Source organism: Dermacentor silvarum, chromosome 11 (genome assembly GCF_013339745.2).
Source record: "Dermacentor silvarum isolate Dsil-2018 chromosome 11, BIME_Dsil_1.4, whole genome shotgun sequence".
NCBI lineage: Eukaryota > Metazoa > Arthropoda > Arachnida > Ixodida > Ixodidae > Dermacentor > Dermacentor silvarum.
Window position 1 is genome coordinate 97,337,548 of NC_051164.1, and position 25,568 is coordinate 97,363,115.

At 44.4% G+C, this 25,568-nt stretch overlaps 1 protein-coding gene across 1 annotated transcript; it reads right to left on the minus strand.

The window, feature by feature from the left end:
- Positions 1-824: 824 nt before the first annotated feature.
- On the minus strand, positions 825-24,647 carry LOC119433779 (uncharacterized). Its single transcript, XM_037701030.2, has 5 exons — positions 24,306-24,647; positions 23,979-24,231; positions 18,726-18,894; positions 10,460-10,568; positions 825-3,163 (listed from the first exon to the last, which is right to left on the minus strand). The coding sequence occupies exons 1-5, from the start codon at positions 24,346-24,348 to the stop codon at positions 2,343-2,345; spliced, it is 1,395 nt and encodes a 464-aa protein (XP_037556958.1). The 5' UTR covers positions 24,349-24,647; the 3' UTR covers positions 825-2,342.
- Positions 24,648-25,568: the final 921 nt, after the last annotated feature.

Genomic DNA, 25,568 nt, shown 5'->3' on the forward strand with positions numbered 1-25,568 from the left:
TGTATTCGACACATCCCACGATATCCATGTCCTGGCAACAGCTCTCCACAGGATATCCATAGAACATCATTGTTGCCACTGGGACATTAGAAATGCAGAATAGCTTTAGAAAGCAATTATATTACATTCCATTTGTACTGATGCACACTGTATATAGAAGGGGTAAGGATTTAAATTACACCATTATGTACACACAGCTTTCTTGGATACGTGATGTATGCATCAATGACAATGCACCTATGGGAAATGCGCGGAATAATCTTCAAGGAGAGGGCGGATGAACAATTAAATTATAGAGCTACTATTAACGATTGATATACAGGGAGAATAAAGTTCAGATATTGCACGAGAAGATCGGCACATGCAAGGAACAGCAGATATTAACAAATGGCCGTCTGTCACTTGTTTTAACCACCTTCTTTCATGTTTTCATGTGACTTATTTTTATGTCACCAATTAAGTGTCCAACATCACCACAAAGTGAAGAAAAAATTAGCTGAACTGAAAATCTTGATAGTGTCAGGTGCATCACCAAAAGAGGCGCTATCTTTTCAGCTGCTCATTGATCCATATTGTTGTTAAACGCAGTAATTCTGTCACTGCCTGGGTTGTTCATTTCTCAATGCCTCTTCTGGTCAGCAAGTATGCCACGTTAAAAGCTTCTTGTTCCCAAAGTTGCCTTCTGACCCAGCCAGCAGCTTTGCGCAGCCGAACATGGAGGTGGAGGCAGTGCCTCCCCTTTACGAAAAAAAAAAAAACTTGAGTTATATTCGTGTAAGTACGGTAATCATGATAACAACACAAAATCAGCCAAACCTTCAGACTTGTTTTCATCCAAAAGCATGTTTATTCAGGTGTCACTCAAACCGAGCACACACAAACAATTGCACAAAGTATAATAATACAAGCCTGACAAAGTACGCCATGAAGTACACCTTTGGTAGATTCAACTAATGGCTCTCAATATAAGCCATGTAGTCCTTTTCCAATGATGCCATTTGGAAACAACTGTAGTAGTATAACATAACCATAGTACTAAGCTACTGTATACACAGTATAAAAAATACACTTGTCCAACCTACATTAACCTTTGAGCTATATGTTAAACACACAAACAAAATTATAACAGTGGGAGCAAAACAATTCTGGCTTACTACAGATTGTCCTTGCACTTGTCGTTGCAGCTTTTGGTGATGCACGTGTTCCACAGGAATACAGTGTCACACAGCAGTATTAAACTTTCAATTTCAAAACTCACACATACAACTTCGTGTCGAAAGAGAATGCTTATCACAGCTCATCATTGCTTTTGATTCCGCAGCAGTCTTTTTTTGTTCTTCTTGAACACTTTAAAGTACAATGTCACATTGTCTACAATGTTAAAGGGGGACACTAAAGCAAAACACTAAATCAGTTTATACGAATAGAGTGTTCTTTGAAAACTCTGTTGTCATTCATTTCGAAATAACAGGTTGATTATAACAACATAAAATTAAGGTCAAAGTGTCAGATTTAGAATTTCGCACTGAATCCCCCTACCTGGTACAGCGGTACATTACTATGACATCACGGATTTCAGAGTATTTTTTCGTATTTATGCCGCGCTGGTTCAGCAAAAGTTCCCGAAACTCGCCATGTTCAACCTTTGGCTCCTTTAGAACACAATGTAGTCTACCTTTACCACTAAAGAATTAACTAGGCCCTAGAAGATGCTGCCAAAATCCATAATGTCACAGCGAGCTGGTGCAGGAACCTCAAGGAGGCATCGTCACGTGTCCTTTGTTATTGCACTTTTCTGGCTTACAAAGCGCGTTATCGTGACAGGAGTGGTGTTTTTGATGTGGAAGGGTAATTTAATGATACAAAAGAAATCAATTTTCTCTTTAGTGTCCCTTTACATTGTGTTTTTCAAATATGCCAGCAGTGTAAAAAACTCACTTGCCTACATGTCATCATGAAAATGGGGAGATTCGTTTGTGTATGATGGGAAAATGGTAACAGAAAAAAAAAACTAAAAGAATAAACACAGCGGAATCTCGTTGATACAATCTTCACGTTAAATGGAAAATAAATCGTATCATCCGAAAATCGTATCATCCAACGTATTATCCAACCAAATCGTATTATCGGGAAAAGAAAAAGAAAAGAATGTATCATCCCCAAAAATGTATTGCGCAGAATCGTATCAACGAGGATCCATTGTACATGCACTCACATATACTTTTACCTATCACAGATTATCTAAGGTGTTTCACCGTCAGTCACAGCCTCTCTTTATTAATGCAGGCATGCTCTCAGCTACAAACACAAGCAACACAAACGGTAAAACGGTACCTCTATTCTCACAACTCAAGCATGTGAGGCAATACGTAATGCTTGAAAAAAAATGTTGCCCTCTCAACCACATCATCAAAGTATTCCTGGGAGAAATTAACACTCAGTGTCAGGCTTTCCGCATCACTTACATACACAAAGACTTCAGTCAAAGGAAGATCCGTGACCCCCATTTGAACCTGCGTTTGACAAAAGTATCTACTGTTTTGCTTCAGGTGCATTCCGCCTTTATCATGAACCACTTCGGACTGCATGAACCTTTCTAAACTTCTCGGGCACTTTACCTCGAGTAGCCTCGGCGAGCAGCACTTACACGTGACGATGGCATCGGGACTTGCACCAATAAACGGCTTGCCCCGAAGAATGGAAAGGCCGCAGTCATGAAGCTGAAGGCCTCTGTGTTGAGTGTTCTGGTTCCTGTAGGCCTCCTTAGCGACTGGCTCGAGAGTGATGCCTCTCTGCATGTCCTCGTTTGTAACGCGAGCTTCCCTCATGAGTACTCTAAGTAACGGCCGCACGTCGTGAGGTCCCGCCTTTGTACGAATTGTGTTAACACGTGTAAACACACTGTAGGCGACTGACGCAGTGATCATGCCGACGCGATGTTCCAACCAAAGTTCACTGCAGCTCTGCTCTCTGGTGAGACGTTCGATTGTCTCGACATCGCTGTGTTGGTGCTGCTCGCAGAGCTTTTTGAAGATGCGCTCTGCAGACAGCTCTTTCTTGGTTTGCTTCGCCGAGTCCGTGATGGCGAGAATGGCGGCTCTCAGTGTTTTTGGTGTAGTTTCTGGTTGAGATTCTTCTTTTGATTGTTGCCCGCTTTGTACACCTGAGGCAGAATGAAAAATAAGAATAAATGTTCGCTAAGAATTTAACACAAGAAAGCCAGGAGCTTCACGTAAGGAAGTTATGTGCCTGCATGAATTGGCGATGTTGACACATAAACTCAACTCAACATAACTGAACTGTCTACTTAAGTGTGGGTCACCCCACCCCCACCAACATCACAATCATCCTAATTTGTGACCACTGCAGGACAAAGGCCTCTTCAAGAAATCTCTAATTACATTGGTCTTTCGCCAGCTGATACCATTGTATGCCTGCTAGTTTTTTAGCTGATACCATCGTATGCCTGCTAGTTTTTGAAATTTCTTGCACCACCTAACCTTCTGCCATCCTCAACTGAACTTCCCTTCACTTGGCATTCTTTTTTTTTTTTTTTTACTGTAACAGATCGCCGGCCAAGTGTGGGCAACTTCGCCACAAGGACAGCACAGAGGGTGTGAAAGTGCAGAGACTGCCGCGTGGCCGCTCACTTCTATGTGACATAAATTCAGCATAAAACCTTAATGTGACATAAAGCCTTCACTGTCTGTACGACTGTTGTTTAGCATGAACTCACACAATGACTACTGTGGCATGATTAGTAGAATGAAAGTCACCAGTGCGCCTCAATGTAGCAATGGACATTCACTGACACTGCAACTTTTCTGGTCACCACCTTCTTAACGCATTCAAAAATTCCACTCCACTACCTGTTCCCACGAAAGCGTTAACTTGTTCATCTTCACAAAATCGGCTTGCAATTACCAGGCCAAAATGTATAGCAACAGCAAAGACAAAATGTGTAGATACGCGATTATGGCTCCCACTTGATACAGACAAGGCTGGTGGTTTGTTGGATTTTATCAGAATAACATGGTTTTCAACTCTCCCAAATTTAGAAATGCGGCATATATATGCAAATGAAGTGCAGGAGTCTGCCCATTTTTTTTCTCACACGTTTTCATGAAAAATAAGATTTTTGGCTATTGTATGACACAATGGAGGGCAGACCGCAGGTTTATGTTATAGTAAAGCAGGACATAATAAAATAATAAACAACAAGGGTGCAAATACACCGCAGGTAGAGATCAGTAGCTAGGGTAAAATTAGTGGATGCAACAAAAGTCATTAGCATTCAAATTTTCCAATTAACTAGGAAAAATGGGGCAAGTGAAATGAAAATGATTTGCTCTACATTTTAAAATATTGCCACATGCTCACACCTGTAGATGCTGCAGAAAAATTACAGTAAAAAACAACACCAAGCAGTCAAAAAATGTACAATCATGCCTACTTTAAAATTCTGGTTAATTTAATTTTTTAATTATTTTTTCTGATATATCAAAGTATGTTTTCATTGCACTTCGAAGTTCCTTAGTTTTGGATATTGAAACAAAGGTTTTGGTTAATTCGGAATTTGGCTTTTCAGAGCTGAAGAAGACAGCCATAAATGGCTGATTTCGAGGACATTCGCGAGAGGTAGATACTTCAAACATGGCCGGGAATGACATTCGGAGTGCTATGCATATGAACCGGTGCCACTATGAAATGTGCCCCCAACCTGGTCATCTTGAAATTCATTGGCAGTATGTTTATCTGTCCATATTGCTGTTTTTGTCACATTGCTGAGTATGCCCATGTGAAGAATGGCTGTCCTACTCCAAAAACAATTTTCTGCACTCCCATTACAGCTTCTCTACGTACAATGGAAGACATTTAACATAAATTCTCGCAGAGATCGTGGTCAGCCTTTGTCCTATTCGCACGCGTGCTGTGCCTTTCCTTTGCTTCATCAGATTATGTGGCAGGCACATTTTAAGAAAATGATTAAACGAGTTGAAATTCAGACCCACTTGTTTAAAGTCAAAGTTTCTTAAATCAGCTCCCAAAGACACCTCAACTACTGCTAATAATTCGAAAGTTCAGTACACTTACGCTAATTCGATCCCGGCCGAAGGTCCCAGCCGGCGCCTATGCATTTATATATTGGACCAAACTGTCGTTATTTTGATCCTAAAATTGGCTTTTGCCGGATAATTCGAACTGGACCAGTCAGCATGTACGTGGCTGACCCATATGGTGACCTCAATGGCGAACCCTTTACTGGCAACGTCTGTCTCAGCAGAGCTGAGGGGACAGTGAATGCGACAGTGAATCTCTCGTCAAAAACAGCTATTTTCCGCCTGCACTATTGATAAAAAGATAATTTATCTGCATTTGAACGCAAGAGATAATGCGCTGTGGTCGCTTTTATTTTTTGCATTATCCTACAGAAGAACTTACTCAAGCTAACTCTCCACATCGCTGTGTCAGTGCTATATGGAAGATTGTGGCGCCCTCTATGGGTGGCTCTCTGGCCCGCCGAGGGCAGCAACAGCCAACAGGACATGACCTTCAAAGTGCACCTTCAAGGAATTGTCCGGTCATTTGACAAACAAAAATAAATGGTCTTAGAAGAAAGCGTGTGCCTTCTTTTACTCAACACGCTTGCAGGAATAACGAAAGCACGTAATCAATCATTAAGTAAGTATCAAATTCAGCACTTCTTGTAAATCCCGCACAAACGACAGAACGCGCTGGCCACAGCAATCGTGACATCACATGGGACTGTGTCAGGTTGTCGTGCCATGCTGCGTCGTACGTTGTTGCACGAGTGCAACCATTTTTTTTCTTGTGATTTTAGCACTGCTAGCTTGTTTATTCCGTAATGCTCCATAATGGGGAAGACCTGTTGTGCTGTGGGGTGTGTTAGAGACACACTCGACGTGACTTTTTACAAGTTTCCCGGCAACAAGAGCCTATGGGCGAAATGGGTTGCCGCCTTTTGGTGTGCCAATTGGCCTCCTTCAGAACACTCACGGCCGCGCTCGGCACATTTTACAGACGAGTGCTACGAGTTGAGCGTACGCCTCTCGCTGGGTTTTCGCGTTGCTGGCCAACTGGCTGGCATGCTGGCGGGTCGAACGCAAGCGGAGATTCATATTCTTCATCATCAAAACTAGTGCTATCACTGCTTGACGACTCCAAAGAGCTAGCACAGCTCTCCGTTTCGTTAGTACACATGGTCACGAGGGCCAACAGAAACATGCAGTAAGGTAGAAACGTGAAGCGCCAAATGCAGACAACTGTGAAATAACCGCTGACAAAACACCACCCCAGAGGCGAAATGCGTCGATCTCCAGACGCAATAAATGTTTCTGAAACCATAGGTGCAATTGCCAGCTGTTGGAGAGAGGGGGCTTTAACTCAAAGTTGTTCAATGAATGAGGCATAGGCTCGAGCAATAAAAAGCACTGAAAAAACTGAGCAAGTTCGAAAAAAGGTTTTGTGCTCACCGCTGCACTGTTCTTGCTCAAATATTGCTGAAAGATCGCATTTTGGAGTCTACATCACTTATTATAACACCTGCCACAGTTAATTGCCTAGTTTTTAAGAAAGAAGTGCAATGCATCGCTGCAGCAACTCGCATCCCCATAGTGAAGGCAAATTTGCACGTGACAAGTGTTACACCAAACGACGTAGACTCCAAAATACGATATTTCTGCAATACTTCAGCAAGTACACCGTGGCGGTGAGTGAAAAACCTTTTTGCGAAAATGCTCAGCGAGATATGCAGGACCCTGTACAGAACAGACAGCTCCGAGAGTCCCATGCACGGTCCCATGTGACGTAATGCTACAACAGCCGCCACTCATCTGGAGATCTGTTGGAGTTTCGTACATATAAAAAGAAAAACACTGAATAACAACTACACAAGGCTCCAATTGGCTTGAAAAAATCACCACTGTGTTTTCCACATGCACAAAAACATGACACACTCGACAGTTCATAATGTTCACAATATTACCGGACCATCCCTTTCAGGGTTGAGACTGCGCAAAGTCATTTTGGAGCAAGTAAAATTGCGTTTTGGAGCTGCTTGTAACAGAATAAATTTCATTTTGAAGCAGTTAGGAGCAGGCCAGTCTGAATTTTGGTGGAATAATGCAACTTCGAAACCACAACGAAACACAGAATAAGCTAACACGAAACACGTATTAGAAGCGCACTTTGTACCTATAGCGTACTAGAATATAAAGATTGGGTCGAGCGGCGGCACGGCACATGCTTTCCTGTAAAGCCAAAAACATCGGTGGCACTACAATCGAACTGTATATTCCCACGCCGACGCTCGTGATGATAGCAGAAAGGTTTCTAAAATTACGCGGTCCAATCAACACGATAATATAATTTCTGGGTCACTATATGTCACCGCAGACCCAGAAAGCCGCAATCGACCCTGGGTTGGTATAACGTAAAACTATTCCAATCTGTTTTTATTCCAAATCCACCATTAGCCCTTCATGATAGGTCAAAGTGGCTCAGACCTCGCCCATATGGGCATAAGAATGGATTGGAATAGTTCTACGTTCTACCAGCCCTGGGGACAGAGACGCCCGCCCACTGAACCTGCTGCAGCACACGCCTCCCTAATATCTGGTTCGCTAGCAACGCCCTCAGCCTACTTTTCGTTGTTTCGCGCCTCAGCTAGGGAGCGCCGCAGCGCTCGGCTCACTGAACTGTATTCTAGTACACTCTAAATACAACTGCCCTGGCCATTCCGACAGCAGAGACAACAGCCGGGAGTGGCCGCGCGCGCTCCGGCCACTTTCCGAAAGTGCCGAAAAGTCCAGTGTTATAAGCACAAAAATTATGAGAAACTGTGCAGAAGGCGCCATTGCGCATCCTGCAGAATGTGAACAGCTGCGCTCTTTTTCGGAGAATGAATCCACTCGCTCTTCGCAGCCACTACCGGATCAAACATGCCGAAGCCGTTTAGGCGCAGTGTGGTGCAGTTTGGCGCAGGAATTTGCATTTGTATCAAAATAGCACAATTGGTGCACGAGTCACAACCCTGTGCACAACACAGCCTGACGAGAATGGCACACGTTGGCTCATTTTCTCAAGCAATATCCTGTCTTCAGTTCTTATATCACAGCAACCAGCTTAGTTCAAGGTCGGCATACTTACTCACGAGTAGAGTAACTGACTCATACTCGTTCGACACTCATTTCAGAGGTGTGAGATGAAGCGCTAGTCAGAAACAAAGGGTGTGTGTGGACGTGAGTATGAACGGGAATGTGTGCCGGTGAGTTTCAGTGGACGTATGAATAGTCGAGCACCTTTATAACTAAGTGCTCGGGGCCTCTGAAATCATTTGTTATAGAGGTAACTTCGTTGCGAAGATCGCGCACTGCACAGCTCACATAGAACCGGGACAGAATTATTCCTTCGTTATACAGGTCATTTCGTTGCAGAGGCATTCGTTGTAGGGGCACTGAACTGCATGAACAGGAGTGAGTGCTGGTTAGCGTAAGTGCGATCGGAAGTCAGTGATGATGATTTTAGGTGGCCGTGGGTGTGAAAATGCATGACAGTTGGCAAATGTGAGTAGATGAGTATGTATGTGAGTGAGCGCCAGTGAGTGGAAGTTGACATGAGTGTGTGTGCCTGTAAGGGTGAATGGAAGTGACTGTGAACATCAGTGGGTGTTGGCGAGTCATCATAATCATCAGCCTATATATATGTCCACTGCAGGACGAAGGCCTCTCCTTGCGATCTCCAATTACCCCTGTCTTGCGCTAGCTGATTCCAACTTGCGCCTGCAAATTTCCTAACTTCATCGCCCCACCTAGTTTTCTACCGTCCTCAACTGCACTTCTCTTCTCTTGGTATCCATTCTGTAACTCTAATGGTCCATCGGTTATCCATCCTATGAATTACATGGCCTGCCCAGCTCCATTTTTTCCTCTTAATGTCAACTAGAATATCAGCCATCCCCGTTCGCTCTCTCATCCAGACCGCTCTCTTCCTATCTCTTAATGGTAGGCCTAGCATTTTTCGTTCCATCGCTCTTTGTGCGGTCCTCAACGCGTTCTTGTTAACCTCCAAGTTTCTTCCCCATATGTTAGCACCGGTAGAATGCAATGATTGTATACTTTTCTTTTCAATGACAGTGGTAAGCTCCCAGTCAGGATTTCATAATGCCTGCCGTATGCACTCCAACCCAATTTTATTCTTCGGTAAATTTCCTTCTCATGATCAGGGTCCCCTGTGAGTAATTGACCTAGATAAACGTACTCCTCTGCAGACTCTAGAGGCTGACTGGCAATCCTGAATTCTTGTTCCCTTGCCAGGCTATTGAACATTATCTTTGTCTTCTGCATATTAATCTTCAACCCCACTCTTACACTTTCTTGGTTAAAGTCCTCAATCATTTGTTGTAATTCGTCCCCATTGTGGCTGAATAGTATAATGTCATCTGCAAACCGAAGGCTGCTGAGGTATTCGCCGTTGACCCTCACTCCTAAGCCTTCCCAGTCTAAGAGCTTGAATACTTCTTCTAAGCATGCAGTGAATAGCATTGGAGAGATTGTGTCTCCTTGCCTGACCCCTTTCTGATAGGTAACTTTCTACTTTTCTTGTGGAGAACCAAGGCAGCTGTGGAATCCTTGTAGATGTTTGCCAAGATATTCACATATGCCTCCTGTACTCCTTAAATACGCAATGCCTCTATGACTGCTGGTATCTCTACTGAATCAAATGCCTTTTCATAATCTATGAAAGCCATATAGAGAGGTTGATTGTACTCTGCAGATTTCCCGATTACCTTATTGATGACATGGATATGATCCATCTCAGAATATCCCTTCCTGAAGACAGTCTGTTCTCTTGGTTGACTTTAGTCAAGTGTTGCCCTGATTCTATTGGAAATTATCTTGGTGAATATTTTATACAATACTGAAAGCAAGCTAATGGGTCTATAATTCTTCAATTCTTTAACGTCTCCCTTTTTATGGATTAGTATAATGTTGGCATTCTTCCAGCTCTCTGGTACACTTGAAGTCGTGAGACATTGGCTATAAAGGGCCGCAAGTTTTTCAAGCATGATATCTCCTCTATCTTTGATTAAACTGACTGTTATTCCATCTTCTCCAGCAGCTTTTTTCCTGGTCATGTCTTGCAAGGCCCTTCTAACTTTATCGCTAGTTGTAGAAGGAGCCTCTGTATCTTGTTCATCACTACTGTTGGTGAGTATGAATAAGAAAATGAGTAACTGACAACAAGTGTGAGCATACATAAGTAGGCACATTGCCTAAAAACATATTAGTGAGTGAGTATGAGTGAGTATCCGCTTATTCTACAAAGCTATGCCTATTGGCACATAACTAGTGACAATGTTTGGGACCGTAATCCATAACTCTAGTAAGATTTAATAGTGTTTGGCTTTAGTGTCTTTTTCAGTATGAATAATACTTACATTCAGACGCATGCTTGGTGAGCACTGGCGAGGTAGACTTGTGCGAATGGTTTCGAAGAGGCCTCCTCAAGATGTCATCCGCTACGTCTGGTGCATCCTCAATTGTCAGCTGCATAAAAGCGGTTTATGGCCATAAGTGCTCCAAGACTATTTCCAATAGATTTTAATTTAAATTTCAGCCCCCTGACGGGTCCTCATTAAATAAAATATTAAAGGACTCTTGTATCCAACACTCTCCCTTCCTACGAGCAAAAAAGTTAAGGTGTTCAACATTCCAAAGCAACCTCTGATGGATCCCAAAGCAACTTTTGGGCTATGCGGAACACCTTAGTGGAGGGCTTCGGAGTAATTTTGACCACCTGCGGTTCCTTAACATGCACCCAAAACAGGGTACACAAGCATTTTTGCATTCTACCGCCATTATAATGTGGTTGCTGTGGCTGAGAATTGAACCCCCGACCTCATGCTCAAGAGCAGAATGTCATAGTCACTGAGCCTCTGCAACAGGGCCCTGTTAATCAAGCAGCACAGTCCGAAAAAAATGTATACACCCATTGGGAGTGTATCTTGTCCCCGAACAATAATCGTCATCAGTCTGGCTTGCATTTAGTTCCTTGAAAGCTCAGCACTCACTACTTTCTTGTCAAGAAAGCTATGTCAGGTTGATGACGCGCATGTCGTTAGAGAGAGAAAAGCCACACGAGATAAATGACAATTAATGTTTGGGGACGAAATAAGTCCAAAAGGGTGCAAACATTTTATTAGAGTGCAGGCTGGGATTTCTGCCTCAGGCCGACCTCTCAGACATATCTCAAACAAATTTACTCGCTCTCTTCACTTTCAGTCCAACGATAATGCACAAGTTGTCCTTGTGCCACAGCTAACAGTTAATGTTCACCGCAAATGATATTGCGTGGAACAGCGTGTGCCTTACTGCACATAATAGTGTCACACCACGCAGCATGTAACAGATGGGATGGGTCTATTTAATAGGTCATGTGTGGCTAGCGTAGCACAAGGGACTGGCCAGTTAGATAAGACCAGAAAGCAACAGCCAGCTCCTCTAGTGTTTTTTTTTTTTTTTTTTTTTTTTTTTCTACCTTAGGCTCTGCCAAGCAACAGGAAAATATCATATCAGCGGTCACTGTATAAAACTGCAAACTTTTTTTTTTCCATACAGTGTGTAGCAGCCTCACTCTAAATATTTTGTTTTAAGCTCTAACTTCAGATCTTTAGTCTCAATTAATGTGTAGCACTATTCCCTAGTTCAGCATAATGTGTCTGCTTCACTGAAGCATGAGCAGCACTGCACATGTATTTTATTCCTTATTTGAACAGTTTCAACAAAGATTTTCAATGCCTAAAGGGGCCCTGAAACACTTTTCTAACTAATCACGCAACGATTGCCTCGAGAGTCTCCTGGTGCAAAAATTTTCCGATGCCATCAAGTATAAGCGGAGTCAAAAGTAGTTATCACACTGATGCGCGGCTTTCTCTGTCTTTTCGTCTACACTAGTGCACTGGAAGATACACAGGGGGGATGGCAAGGGGGCAAGGCCCTGCCCAAAACGTTAGGCATTTTCGTTTTTTGTTTTTGTTTTTTTTCGTAACGACACTACTTTTGGTTTAGGCATGCACATTGCTCTCTCAACGTGAGATGGGTGCTCAAGCTGCTTTGCGTCTCCACACTTCTGGAACAGAGACCAATCAGAGAACACGGTGGTCAGCGGCCAGAGGGCTCGTCGAGATACTCTATGGCAGCCACGGTATCCACGCCACACGGCGTGCCGGCGTGATCTCTGAGGCCACATGCAGCAGATGCAGCTACATGCAACTGTCTTGTGTCCACCGGAAGTGTGAAAGATGAAATAGTTTCTTGGTCTTTTTGAGATCGCAGACATATATATACTTTCCGCTTATTTAACACAAAAGTTGCAATGATAGTATTACTGAGAATGTTCTTGCGATCACGAAATCCTCCAATAACTGTTGGTTGGCTGCTTGAGACATAGTTGCTGACGGCATTGTGAAGGAGAGGACAAGTGATTTTTCACTCTTCCTGACACGAGTTTGTAAACTCACTGCTGCATGCAATGCAATTATGCTTGGCTCACGTTCACAGCAGCCTTGTCCATCGATAAGCAGTGATGTTCAAGAAGTGTTTCAGGGCCCCTTTAATAATTCCATACTTAGAATATTAGTAAATTCCCAGGTAATATTTCTCAGTGCATTAAGGCTCGTGACGCTTTATTCTATTACTACCATCACCGTTGCTATAAGACATACTATGGTGACCTTCCACTCTTCGCTCAATGTAACTGTCTAACTGCGTAGGTGCCACTGTGCACATGACTCAGCTTTTACTGTTATCATCCTACATCTTTTCTTTTGGATTATTTTATTAGAATACGAAAGTCCAATACAGGATGTTTCCCAACATACAGGAGCAGTTTTACAGAAATGTTTGCATTCCATAGAAAAATTTCAGAATTCCCATGCTTCTATTAACAACACAGATGCATTAATGTCCTTCTTAATTCACAAACTGATTGCTGCACAAAGCTAACTTTCAATCTTATAGCCAATTCTTTGCTAATATCAGCACACCTGTGCCTTGCAGTGAGGCAGACGTGGTCACGTTACAGTGTGTGGACACATTACAACGCGCATTAAAGTGTCTAACAATAGATGTTATGTCGTGAGGTGCTACATTCATTGAAAACCACATTTTGGCAACTGCTCTTGACAAGGTGAAATAAAGAAGCCGGAAATCCATGCCAATTAACGATTCCTTTAGCTAGGCTTTACTCCCTTCTTGTCACTGACTGCCAAAGAGCAGCCAACTACGGCAATAAAGTAGGCATACTACTTCTAAGCGGGAAAAAGGAAATAACCGGAATAGAATATTTACGTTATTCTGGCCCAGGAAGTAATAGGAGCTAGATACGCATCAAGGTTTTCACTATACCCAAGTAGGCTTCGCAATGCATACATATCACCATCTGTTCTTTGTGACCTTACTTTTCTCATCAGCTTGTGCACATTATCTCTGTTAGCACACTTTCACTTGTGCATGAGACAAACATGTGATATCTGATTCCTATTAAATCACAAGTCTAGTTGCTCTCAGTATGTGCCGATCATTATCACATGTACACAGTGTGTGCAGCACATTCTCAAATTCTTCCAGCATTCTGTCTCTCTGTCTCTCGAGTTGTCCTGATGACTAGTGGTTGCTCCAGAATGCACAATTATGCCCCATGAAATGACCATGTGGCCATCGGAGCGAAACAAGAAGAGTCTCTACCTATGACAATTTGTCATCACCTAAATGCCTGTATTCCTGCGTCATGTTGCTCCCACATAGATGTGACAACATTGCTACACGCTAAGTGTCACTACAAAACGTGGGAGGGACTTCAGAGGGTTTTCCATTGTTTAGATATAACTGTACCCTGTTCAACATCCAACACTCTGACAGGTCAAAAAATTTGAGGCAGATATTCACTATGTAACTCTGCGAATCTGCTACCCAGCCACATATTGCACATCAGAAAGTGGCGCATTTGAAAGAACACACTGTATTCATTTTATACAGTGGTTAATTAAGCATAAACAACAAAGAAAGAAAAAATTGGCAGAAGCCATCTCACGACGACCGTCGATGGTAATGCGTTTAGCATTGAATCAATACAGCGGCACAACCTATTTCCACAGTCGGAACGAGTTATGTACGAGGCATGCACTGTAGCGGGACTCCTGTCTCAACTTTCCCTGTGAACACTCGGCACCATTTAGAAGCACCGCCACAAAGTGTGTGCGTGGCCCCTGAAATGAGAAATGTGCGTGAACTCCTGCTCCTGCGCTTGGCCCCTAGAAGAGTGGCACATACCCAGTGCATTCATGGTGTAGCTTAAAAGCGTTGGCATGAAATGCATTCATTGAAAAGCGACACATACCCAGCGTATTTGTGGCGCAGCCTGCTAATGCGTCAGGTTGCTGTCCTCGAGGAACCCTTGTGACGTGGATTCGATTACGCTTAGCATCGAAGAAAATTAAGGGATCTTTTTATCATTTTAGAGCGGCACCTTCCCAAGTGGCACGTACCTAGTTACGCAAGTTGGTGTCAAAGACATCATTTGAAGAGTGGCAGTGGCACATACTCTGTGACTCAACTTGGCATCAAAGAGGTTCATTGCAGATCAGCACAGACCAAGGGGCACATACCCAGTCCTCCAACTGAGCATCAAAGCTTTCCTTCGGTACCTACAGCGGTACCTACACAGTCCCGCATCTACTGTGACCCATGTCGACACGAAAGAAGTTCAATGAATAGCGGCAAATATATACACATTGCCACATACTCGGTGACCCAAGATGGTCTAACAGTTGGCTTCGAATCCTGTTGCCTCAGCAGCAGCCCGATGCGCTACCCATTCGACCATGGACTACGCAGCGACCCAGGTAGGTGCGAAAACGGTTAGATACAAACATACATAGATAGATACTTGGCCCCCGGAAATGCTAACACATTAATACGCACTTACCTAGGGTGACCTGCAGTAACATTTCACCAATTACTACAACTTTCATGGTACAAAGTATGGGACTGCCTAATGGACTTTTTCAATGTCTATAAAGGGGTACAGTGGAATCTCGATGATACGATCACGGCTAATACGAATTTCCGGATGATACGAATTTTTCTGAGGTCCCGGCCGAGCCCCATTACTTTGCAACGTGCTAGAGAACGGTTGTTACGAATCGATTTTCGACCCGCATCGGCTGATACGAATAAACGCCGCCCCACCGACGGCCGCGAAAGAGAACAGCGAGCAGTCACGCGCGTTTGCCCTTTCTCTTTTGGTGCGAAGGCGCGGACGCGGCGCTGGACAGCGCGGCAGCCGCGACTGGGCGCGAAGATTTTGAAGCGGCGGCGCTTTCGTTGCTTTTGTGCTTTCCCTTTTGTCTCTTCGCTCGCTGCGGCGGCCGCTCTTCCCCACGCACGGCCGCCGTAGCAAGCGAAGGCTCGTGCGGTCTATCGCTTCAAAGGAAACTGAGCGGCGTAAGCACGGCCGCATACAAAGGTCAGAGCCGTGTGGAGATTGCTTTCAAAATACGGTGCGCGCGACAACACCGACAGCCGGCACAGGCGCAAAGTAGAAGAACGCATTTGTTGGCAGAGTAAAAGCCCCCCTCTCCCCCACACTCCCTCCCTCCCGCACTACCTTCCCGCTTTGCTCCTTTCGCGTGGGAGATTGCGTCGCCAGTTACCCTTGCGCTTGGTTGCAAGATACGCATTTGGTGACGTAGCACAGCGTCGCCACACCCCCCTCTCCCTCCCTTACCCCCACGGCCTCTCGCGCCACGGAAGTCGCGTTTTCTCTCCGCTGTGCGTTCGCTCTCCGTGAAGGCGCGCATCCTCCGCGCACTTTTACTGGTATATACGGCGCGCAGCAACGTTTTTATCGCCCTTGGACTCATGCTCCACATCTCATGCTCCTCCTCCGCATCGTCCTCGTTGATCTCCTCTTCCATCGGTGTGCGCACCTTGTTGAGAAGCGTGCTCACTGTCGCCCTTGTCGGCGAGATTTTACCGCGGAAGCCACATTATAACCGGTATTTCGTCTCACGCGGCTGCACTGTAAGCGGTATGCGTATACATGGAGTTCTATGGGAGGGTAAACGGGAGTCGGAAAAGGCCGCATTGTAGCCAGTTCTTCACTATAAACTGTTACGTTATAAGTAATCTATACTGTAAATGCTTTTTACGTGCATGTGCCTGAGTGAGTTCACCTCTGACTCTAATTTAGCTAGTTTTAATTGTGTTTCGATGATACGAATTTCGGCTAATACGAATATTTTTCGTGACCCCGTGAGATTCGTATCATCGAGGTTCCACTGTATTCGCAAGGGGAACTTCTCCCAGGGATAAATGGCAGGACCATCCATGACACCGTTTTCAGCCCTCCTCCTCTCTGCCCCCCGCAAGCAGCAACCTCATGCACTGCTGCCGAGCAGATGGGCACTTATCGCTCCCCGGCCACAGGGGGGGGGGGGAGTGTTCGTAGCTTGGGAAGAAACACTCCCTTGTTCCCACGGGAAGATCCGCAGGGCTGAGCCACTTGAGTAAGGCGTCATGCTGTCATCATATGGTGCGCTCTGCTTGCAGCAGGGAGGTGGATTTTTTTCTTTGTGTCAACATTTCTTCTGTATTACAAGAGGGACACAAATTAACACACATACACAGACAAAGTAGACAAGACGAGCACCTTGTCCTGTCTGCTTTGTCAGTTTATGTGTCTTAATTTGCACCCCTCTTCTAATAGCCATGGTTCAGCAACTTTAACGCACACTTGAATGCAACTACATGAGTGTTTTTGCATCCAAGCACCATCAGAATGTGGCCACCATGGCAAGGAACTGAGCCTGTGACCTCGTACTCAGCAGAGGAGTGCCACAGCCACTGATCCACTACAGGGAGTGCCAAAACTTTGCAATTTCACATTGAGTTACATGTATCAACGGCACTGGAAGAACATGGCTGGTCGAGAACCATAGGTCGACACACTCACTAACGATGCTTGCACACTAACGCATGCTTGCTTCACACTCATTTCACAGACGTTAAGATAGAGCATTAGTGAGTGACCAAGGGTGTGAGTGCACGGCCATATAAATGGAGGCAAGTGCCAGTGAGTTTGAGTGGACATGATCGAATATGAACAGGAATGTGTGCCAGTTAACATGAACATGAACGAAAGTCAGTGAAGGTAACTTTCAGTGGATATAAGCATGAATGCGGGTGACTGTCGTGAGTGTAGGTGAGTGAGCGCCAGTGAGTTGGAGTAGACACGAGTAGTGTGTGAGCTGGTGCCGGTAAGTGTGAATGCAAGCAACTATGAATGTGAGTGTTGGTTATCAGAGGGTGCAAGCAGGAACGTGAGCGAGTGCCAATGAGTGTAAGTGCACGATTATGAGTGAGTACATAGTCTACGAAAATATTGGTGAGTGAGTATGAATGAGTATCTGCTTATTCTGCCAAGCTATGTCAAGCATAACATTGAACAATGAAAGCAGGCCAAAGAAACCTCTTGGACTCAACAAAGGTGCCCAAGATATAGCTCACGAGCCCTTATCTTGCTGATCAAGACTGCATGTGGTTTGTAGTTCAGTTGCCTTGCTCAGGCCATGATCATTACAGTCAGACCTCGTTTTAACAAAACTGAATATAATGAATGAATGGATTTAGTGAAGAAAGTGAAGTTCCCCTTGAAATCCCCGTAGAGATTTGTATTGCAGTACTTAAAATAGTGGATATAACGAAATACTGGGTATAACAAAGTAGTGCTGATTTCCCCGTTCGACTTTGTTGTAACGAGGTTTTCCTGTACTTCTAATGTCACTCACAAAATTTTGTTTTGCTCTTTACCAAAGTATACCGGTTACTTTGCGACCTATATTACTAAACGTTCACAAAAACCAGGCCAATGTTTTTCGGTAAACAGGAATGGCAAGAGGCCTAAGTTAAAACAAAGGCAAAAGGCTATTGTTTAATCAACATGATGGAGTTCGAACAAGGCAGGTCGAAGACTACGAAGGGTGTTATGTTCAAGCCAAAACAGATCCTGTCTGACCTTCTTTTAGGCTACTAGAATGGTGAGTGCCTGACACCTTGGTATGACTTGTCAGTGCATGACAAAGTGTTTCAAACTAGTATTTTGGGCAAATCAAAGAAATGAAACTTCCGAACACAGCATATACAAACATTACCCCCCACCTCTTGTGTACCTTCAAATGCAAATGAGAACACTCTGGTTATCTTGCACCAAAACTGCATCATGCAAAAAAAAGAAACGGGGGTAAGTGAGCCATACTTGAACCAGGCTACGCTTTTCTGACTCACTAACCCGTCACTGATACATCCTATTCAAGCTTTTATGTTCACGCAGGGGAGGTTCAGAGTAAGATGGCCTACTATCAACCAGCTTTTACAACTGCACCATCGTAGTTTAGGTTCAAAGCCACATTCATACACAGTATCCTTAAATGCGCCATCCCACCATAGAGCAAAGAGAGAAATTCCGATCACAATACCGCCATAAAAAGTTTGCGCCAAGCATGCACGATCAACTCAGAGCCATGCAACTACTCACTCCAAGCTCAGCAAGCATTGAATGCTAGAAAAGTTTCTGAATCCCGACACTGCTGAAAGAGGTCATGATGACACCACATCTCAACAACTCATTAGGTTAGAAATGCTTACCTTGTCAATGCGGGGAAGATCCAAAGTTTCTTCCAACTCATTCCGCTTCCTCGGTTTTTCCTTCTTCACTGACACATGCTGCTCTTGGCACTCTTTCGACGGCTGCGCCAGCGATTGCTGCGCATGCAGGTGCAGCAACACAGCCACCACATGCTCGCACTTGTAGCTGCTGCAGAAAAATGACAGCTAGTGAAAAAGCTGAGAAACCAAAACAAAGTACATCGAATGGACACCACATAGCCACATACAATTTCTTAATTACGTACTCAATAGTGTTGATGTCTTTGGCCTAATCTCGAGGCTTGCTATACTGCTACTCATTGTGTGACCCAATGTAGCTGTAAAACAGACAAATGGGCAAGCTGGAGCGAGTGACAGAACTTCATGATGTTCTAATCCCACGAGATGACCTTGTGCGTCATGACGTTGCGACATATAGTACAACTCCTAGGAAACGAAATAAAAGCTGGTTCGCTGAAAAGCTATCATAGCAAATCATTTAGGCTGAGGCTTGCCAGTATTTCTAATAAGGATTTAAGGTGGAGGAATTTCACTTAATGAAAAAAAAAAAAAAGTGAAGCAGGAAATGTTTTCAGTACTTCAAGAACCTTCCACTAGTCAAAAAGTGTAGTGCATCAGAAATAGGACACAAGAAGAGGAACACAGACTTCTTGTGTCCTATTTCTGACGTGCTACGCCTCTTTCCTCCATCATGTTATACCAACAAGCCCAACGTGCAACATTAGTCATCTTCCATTAGTTTTGAGGTCTGAGATAGGAGAAGATGCAAGCGCTGAAAATTTGGGCAAGGTGATATGTAGAAAAGTACAGCGTGTGGTGATTCACAGACCACACCCCTTGCACAAAAATATGTTTGGTAATGCTCACCGTGCTCAACAATGTGCTTTTCACACACAGGCACACACACACTACCGCACAGGGAAGCAAATAAATAAATAAATACTTTCTCATACTCCGGATTACACTGATTAATGTATATGGCAATCAGATGATGCATTTTAATTGGTACAGTACAATCTAAGCAACACAAGTAGCATATTTTAATCTAAGCAGATACATTTTCAAGGTAATATGAAACTTATAGGTCCACTTAAACTCTTGAACAGATAACAATCAGCCAACCATACAGAACTCGCATCATTGTTTGCTACCTAATGGAACAAAATGTTAGGCTGTAACTAATCGATCTGTTGAGCGAGAACTGATAATGAAGCAATGCCCACTAGGAAGATGAGCGATTCTGCAAGGCAAGTAAATTAAGTAGGGCAAATGTTTCAACACATACACTCTCTTTGAAGTCAAGTGTGTGTTTTTCCTACTTTTCCTTGGAGGGCGGGGGGGGGGGGGGGGAGACATTAGCTTACATATAAGACCCGCCTTCTTTTTTTCTCTCATTCTCTTTCAAAGGTATCCGCTTCAACTGGAAGTCAAATTAGATTCGTATAAGTGTGGTAGTTCACGAAGGCAGTTGGTATTTAAACAGGTGGAATGGGAGAATTTATAAACTGACTGTCCATAACCTTCCTGAGTATTATGAAAATATATCTTCACATCTTTGTTGAAACTTAGTGGGCCTTCCTAATTTGGTTGCACCTGGACTAGTATAGCCCCACTAGCTCTCGGCAATATTTTGTTTAGTTTTTTTTGCCAGGTGTCAGGCGCCACTCCATGCCTGAAAATGTAGTGGACTGGAGGAGGATAGGAACTTACGACCTTCAGATTAGAAGCCGGGTCTTCTACCTCTGCTCCACGCCACCACACACCTGGTACCTGGTATAGTAGTGCACAATGGCACGTAGGTCACTCCCTCACCAGAACAGGAATTGGCCTCCCTGGTGCAGCATTCGGCCACTACCTCCCTCACGACTCCTACAATTACCCCTTGCCCCTCAGTCCCCAGCGGCTGCGGAGCACCTGACCAAGGCGGCAATCAGACCTGCGACGTGGCTGAGGGTGCTAAGAATTTCTGGGTTCAGACAGGCCGCCACTGGAAACTGAACCTGCCAACGTTTAATATGCGCACCCTCTCGAGTGAGGCTAGCTTGGCAGGGCTATTTGAGGAATTATCAGGCATTGCCTGGGATACTATTGGCCTTAGCGAGGTTAGAAGAACTGGCGTGGCTTATACAATGCTGACTAACGGCCACGTCCTCTGCTACAGAAGTCTTCCAGATAAGAGAGAATTCGGGGTAGGACTTCTAGTCCATAAGGACAGAGTGGGCAACATTGACAAATTCTACTGCATAAATGAGAGGGTAGCAGTCGTAATAAAGCTGAATAGGAGGTATAGAATGAAGGTAGTACAAGTCTACACCCCAACCTCCAGTCACGATGACGAAGAAATAGAACAGTTTTATGAAGATGTTGAATTAGCAATGAGAAAGGTGCAAACTCAGTATACTGTAGTCATGGACGACTTCAGTGCAAAAGTGGGGAAAAAGCAGGCTGGTGAGCAAGCAATTGGCAACTACGGCATCAATTTTAGGAATGCTAGAGGAGAGATGTTGGTAGAATTTGCAGAAAGGAATAAGCTCCGAACAATGAATACCTCATTGCATTCTACCAGTGCTAACATATGGGGCAGAAACTTGGAGGTTAACAAGGAATCTCGAGAGCAAGTTAAGGACCGCACAAAGAGCGATGCAACGAAAAATGTTAGGCCTAACGTTAAATGACTGGAAGAGAGTGGTGTGGATCAGAGAGCAAACAGGGATAGCCAATATTCTAGTTGCCATTAAGAGGAAAAAATGGAGCTGGGCAGGCCATATGCGTAGGATGGATAACCGATGGACCATTAGAGTTACTGAATGGATACCAAGATAGGGGAAGCACAGTCGAGGACGGCAGAAAACTAGGTGGGGTGATGAAGTTAGGAAATTTGCAGGTACAAATTATAATCAGCCAGCGCAAGACCGGGGCAATTGAAGATCGCAGGGAGAGGCCTTCGTCCTGCAGTGGACATAAATATAGGCTGATGATCATGATGATGAGCGCCATCCCCTCAGGTTTATCTCCGGCCAAAGTAGCGAGCGTACCAGCATGGACTTTGTCAAGACCTGTGGTGCACCTCTATATTCCAGCAGTTACCAAAAAGTCGTGTATACCTCCATGTGGCCTCAGGCAACTTGCCCTATCACATATTTCTCCAGAATGCAACACTTCCATACATGCATATACTGATGGGTCTTTGTTGCCAACTGCTTCCACCGAGGCATTCGTATTAATTAACCTAATTTGATGATCAAAGAGTACTTCTGCCTCAACTACAAAGCTACATACATCAATAGCAGTGGAGGTTGTAGCCATCTGTGAGGCAATCCCTTTTATATATATGGAACAGTGTGAAGCCTGGACTGTATACTTTGTGAGCAAAATCAGCACTAAACGTGATTGGGTCTGCCCTTCAACTTGTCTGTAACAGTAGCGAGCAAAAAATTCACAGGGTCGCTCATGTGATCCCCAGGACGACTTGAAGGCGAAAGCCCAATTGGTGATGCATTAAAGACGGACACATAACGTACACCTCCCCCTTAATTCACTTACTCCGCTTCCTCTTAATTCACTTAGTCATCCCCCTTGATTTGCTTAGTGTACTTCGCTTAGTCATCCTTCTTAATTCCATAGGTCAAGGGTTCGACTCCCACCCAAGGTTGTTGGTTGAAGTGCCTTATTAACTCTATCTTAATAAATTGGGCCTTAAATAATTTCGCCTTCATTAACAACAAAGGTTGTGGGTTTGACTCCCACCAAAGGTCATGGATTTGAGTGCCTTAATTAACTCTATCTTAATTACATGTGCATTAATTAACTTCGCCTTAAGTACATCAAAGGCTGTGGGTTTGAGTGCCTTAATTACCACCAAAGGTATAGGGTACGACCTCCACCAAAGGCTGAGGGTGCGACTCCGGCCAAAGATCATGGGTTCGTAGCCTTTTTGTACCTTGCGTGTCGCTGACGCGTTTTCGCTCATAGTCGACTGACTAATGAGACATGCTGGGTGTTAAAAATTACGCTTTACGGCATTTTTAAAAATAGCTTGTGGCAGGTAGCATAATTCATATCGTTGAACCGGGTTGTTCGTAGAGGCGGTCATTAGTAGCACGAGAAATCGAAACACATATTCAACTAATTAACAAAATTTGACTCATGAAGTTCTTAGTTAATTACTTTACGACACATATTGCAATTTACTAATTGTAGCCGGTGAGTTTGCGAGACGCATCCACTTGAAATTTCTAGGATGATACCAGCTTCAAGATATTATTTCCCAAATTATGGGACGAAATACATGGGCATTCCGGTTACTTTTGTGCTTCAATATATAAAACAGTATTTTGGTAAAAAAAGTAAGTGGAACAACATTGCATTTTTACGGCGAGTTTGATGGCGCATATCTCCAAACTGGTGTCATTCTGGAAATTCATTCCAAGTGGATATGCCAGACAGGCCCAGGCTACAATTCGTAAATTGCAATATATGTCGTAAAGTATTTAACTAAGAATATAAATTAATCAGTTGAATATGTGTTTCAATGTCTCGTGCTACTAATGTCCGCCTCATCGAATAACCCAGCTCAATGATAAGAATTATGCTACCTGCCACAGGCAATTTCTAAAAATTCCATAAAACTTGAAAATGAACACCCGTATATAAGGCTTTTGCCTGAATAACCTGTTTTTCAAATAGTAATTATAATAAATTTGCACAGTGTAATGTTTTGCTTACTTTTACTCACGTTGTGTGACAATTGTCATCCTGTCATACTTTGTCTTTTCTGTATAGCTATAATGCTAATCCTGTGTTGTGCATTGTACCACAATGGTATATCGTGTGTTTTAAGTTTATTTTTCATTTGTAATAGCTGCTGGATTGTGTCTCCCTTGCTGCCAAGTGTTATTTTCGCCTGCCAAGATACGTTGTGTAGATTTTTGCTCTGAAGTCTCTGTGCTTCCTGTATGTGTGGGCACTAATAAACTTTCAAACTTAAAGCAACGGCCTGTATTCTTTTGACTGATTCTGAATGAACAAAGCATAGTTTACAGACAGCAAAATGCCCGGGCGTCTTGCTCAACAGAAGGCAAAAGCAAAATTGGAGACGCTCATTGCGTATGTAACGACTGTGCAATCGATTTGCAGTCCCCCACTCCACTCCTTTAGCAGGCCAGGTAAAGGGGGGTGGGAGGGAGTCAATTGAGCGACATCGAAGTATTTTGACGTTACGATATATCTCACCCTGTTTTACAAGAGCAACAGGCCTCTGCCACTTCATTTTGTTCGATCGTCACCGCAACCTTGTGCGGTGGGCTCGATGGGCTGCTGGGGTGCAGTACACGGGCATCGACGCAGACGCGGTCCCCACGAACTGCCTCCACGGCGCACTCGATAACGCCTCCAGCTTCGTACGCCACCTCCCCATTGCGTAAGCACCGCGATCGCTCACACGCTTTGTTCACGTACTTGCAGATGCTCGAGACCGGTACGGTGACTGGAAATAAAATAATTAAAACACTTCAATACCTCTGAAGCACGGATTTTCCACGCATACTTTCGTTTTCTTACCCGCAGCGCGATCGGCGGTTTCGAATTTGCAGCTGGCAGCCATCGGCAACTCCTGCCAGTTGCGCTGCTATTTGGCGTTTTTGGAGAGGCTAAAGCTGGCGACAGGCTTTCGCAGTGCACTACGTGAGTTCGCTGACCATTGTCATATTGCACGTAGGCAGGGCTCGGAGCACGGACGGATAACTTGATCGCCCCCCCATGAGTCACCGGAAGCAAAACCAAAACGGAGCAACGGAGTTGTTTCGCAGTTGACGACGCGCGCGCCAGCGGCCAGAGGTCGCTCGCGAAGCTTGCCTGCTTTGCCAGCCAAGGCGGGTCAACGCGTCAACAGAGTCAAGGCCCGCCCTACGTTGGCGAAGCTAGGCTAAGCGACGTCCTTGGCTCGTGCTTTGGAGTACAGCAGAGCGCGTAGCCCGCGTAGTGGCTACACCCGTTTCGTACGCTTTGCATTGCCTTCTTTATACCCTGCCAGTGTTAAAATTTAATTTTTCATCTTTTGCGTGCCTCTGTGGGGATCTTTCTTTCTCTCGCTGATTGGAGAAAGCGTCGCTGCATTTGCCGTTGTTGCTAATCATATTGAACTGGCTCCATTTCTGTACAAAACCTTAAGTAACTCATGAACAATTTTTGGGTAATTCCTTCCACTCTCTGCTCCGGTCGCTTCGTTTCAGAAAATTCTGGAACGAAAGACACCCAGCCGCGTGGCAAAGCGGACCATGCGGCGGCCATTTGATTTCACATTTCAAATGACTTATTCTTGTTACACTGTTGGTGCAAATGGCGCAAATGTGTGCGACGCAACCGAATGAACGCCTCCCTACCGCGAACACTGCCCTGACCTGGGCGAGGCAAACAGGAGAAAGTACGGGGGCACGGGGCGGCGGCCAGGCCAGCCAGGAAGGAAACGGCAAAAAAGCAACAAAACAAAACGCGCTTGGAACGGTGGCACCATCTATCGGGTTTAGTAGACGGCTTTATCCACCATTTGTGCACCGTAATCTTCAAAATACTTAAACTTTCTCCACAGTAAAGTTTGTGTAAAATTCAGCTGCTGCCCCCTGACTAACTTGTTTCAGGTCCCGCTAGGAAATAACAATAATGCTCTGTTAGTGTGCGGAAATATTTGCGTAATTGCGTCCGCTGCGCCATGGCGCGGTTTTTTACACAAGCACTTACGCAAACCGAAGAGCTAGGAGCGTTGGTGTTTTACGTAACGGTTTCCAGGCGGCGACAGGAGCGCCTTTACGCCGGGCTGTTTCCTGT

Bases quoted from the DNA above. Each gene is read 5' to 3' on its own strand.
- LOC119433779 (XM_037701030.2), bottom strand. From the start codon at position 24,348: ATGGCTGCCAGCTGCAAATTCGAAACCGCCGATCGCGCTGCGG. The intron at 24,232-24,305 runs GTAAGAAAACGA...TTTTATTTCCAG, and splicing joins AACCGCCGATCGCGCTGCGG to TCACCGTACCGGTCTCGAGC. The intron at 18,895-23,978 runs GTGAGATATATC...ATTTTTCTGCAG, and splicing joins TGTTGCTCTTGTAAAACAGG to CAGCTACAAGTGCGAGCATG.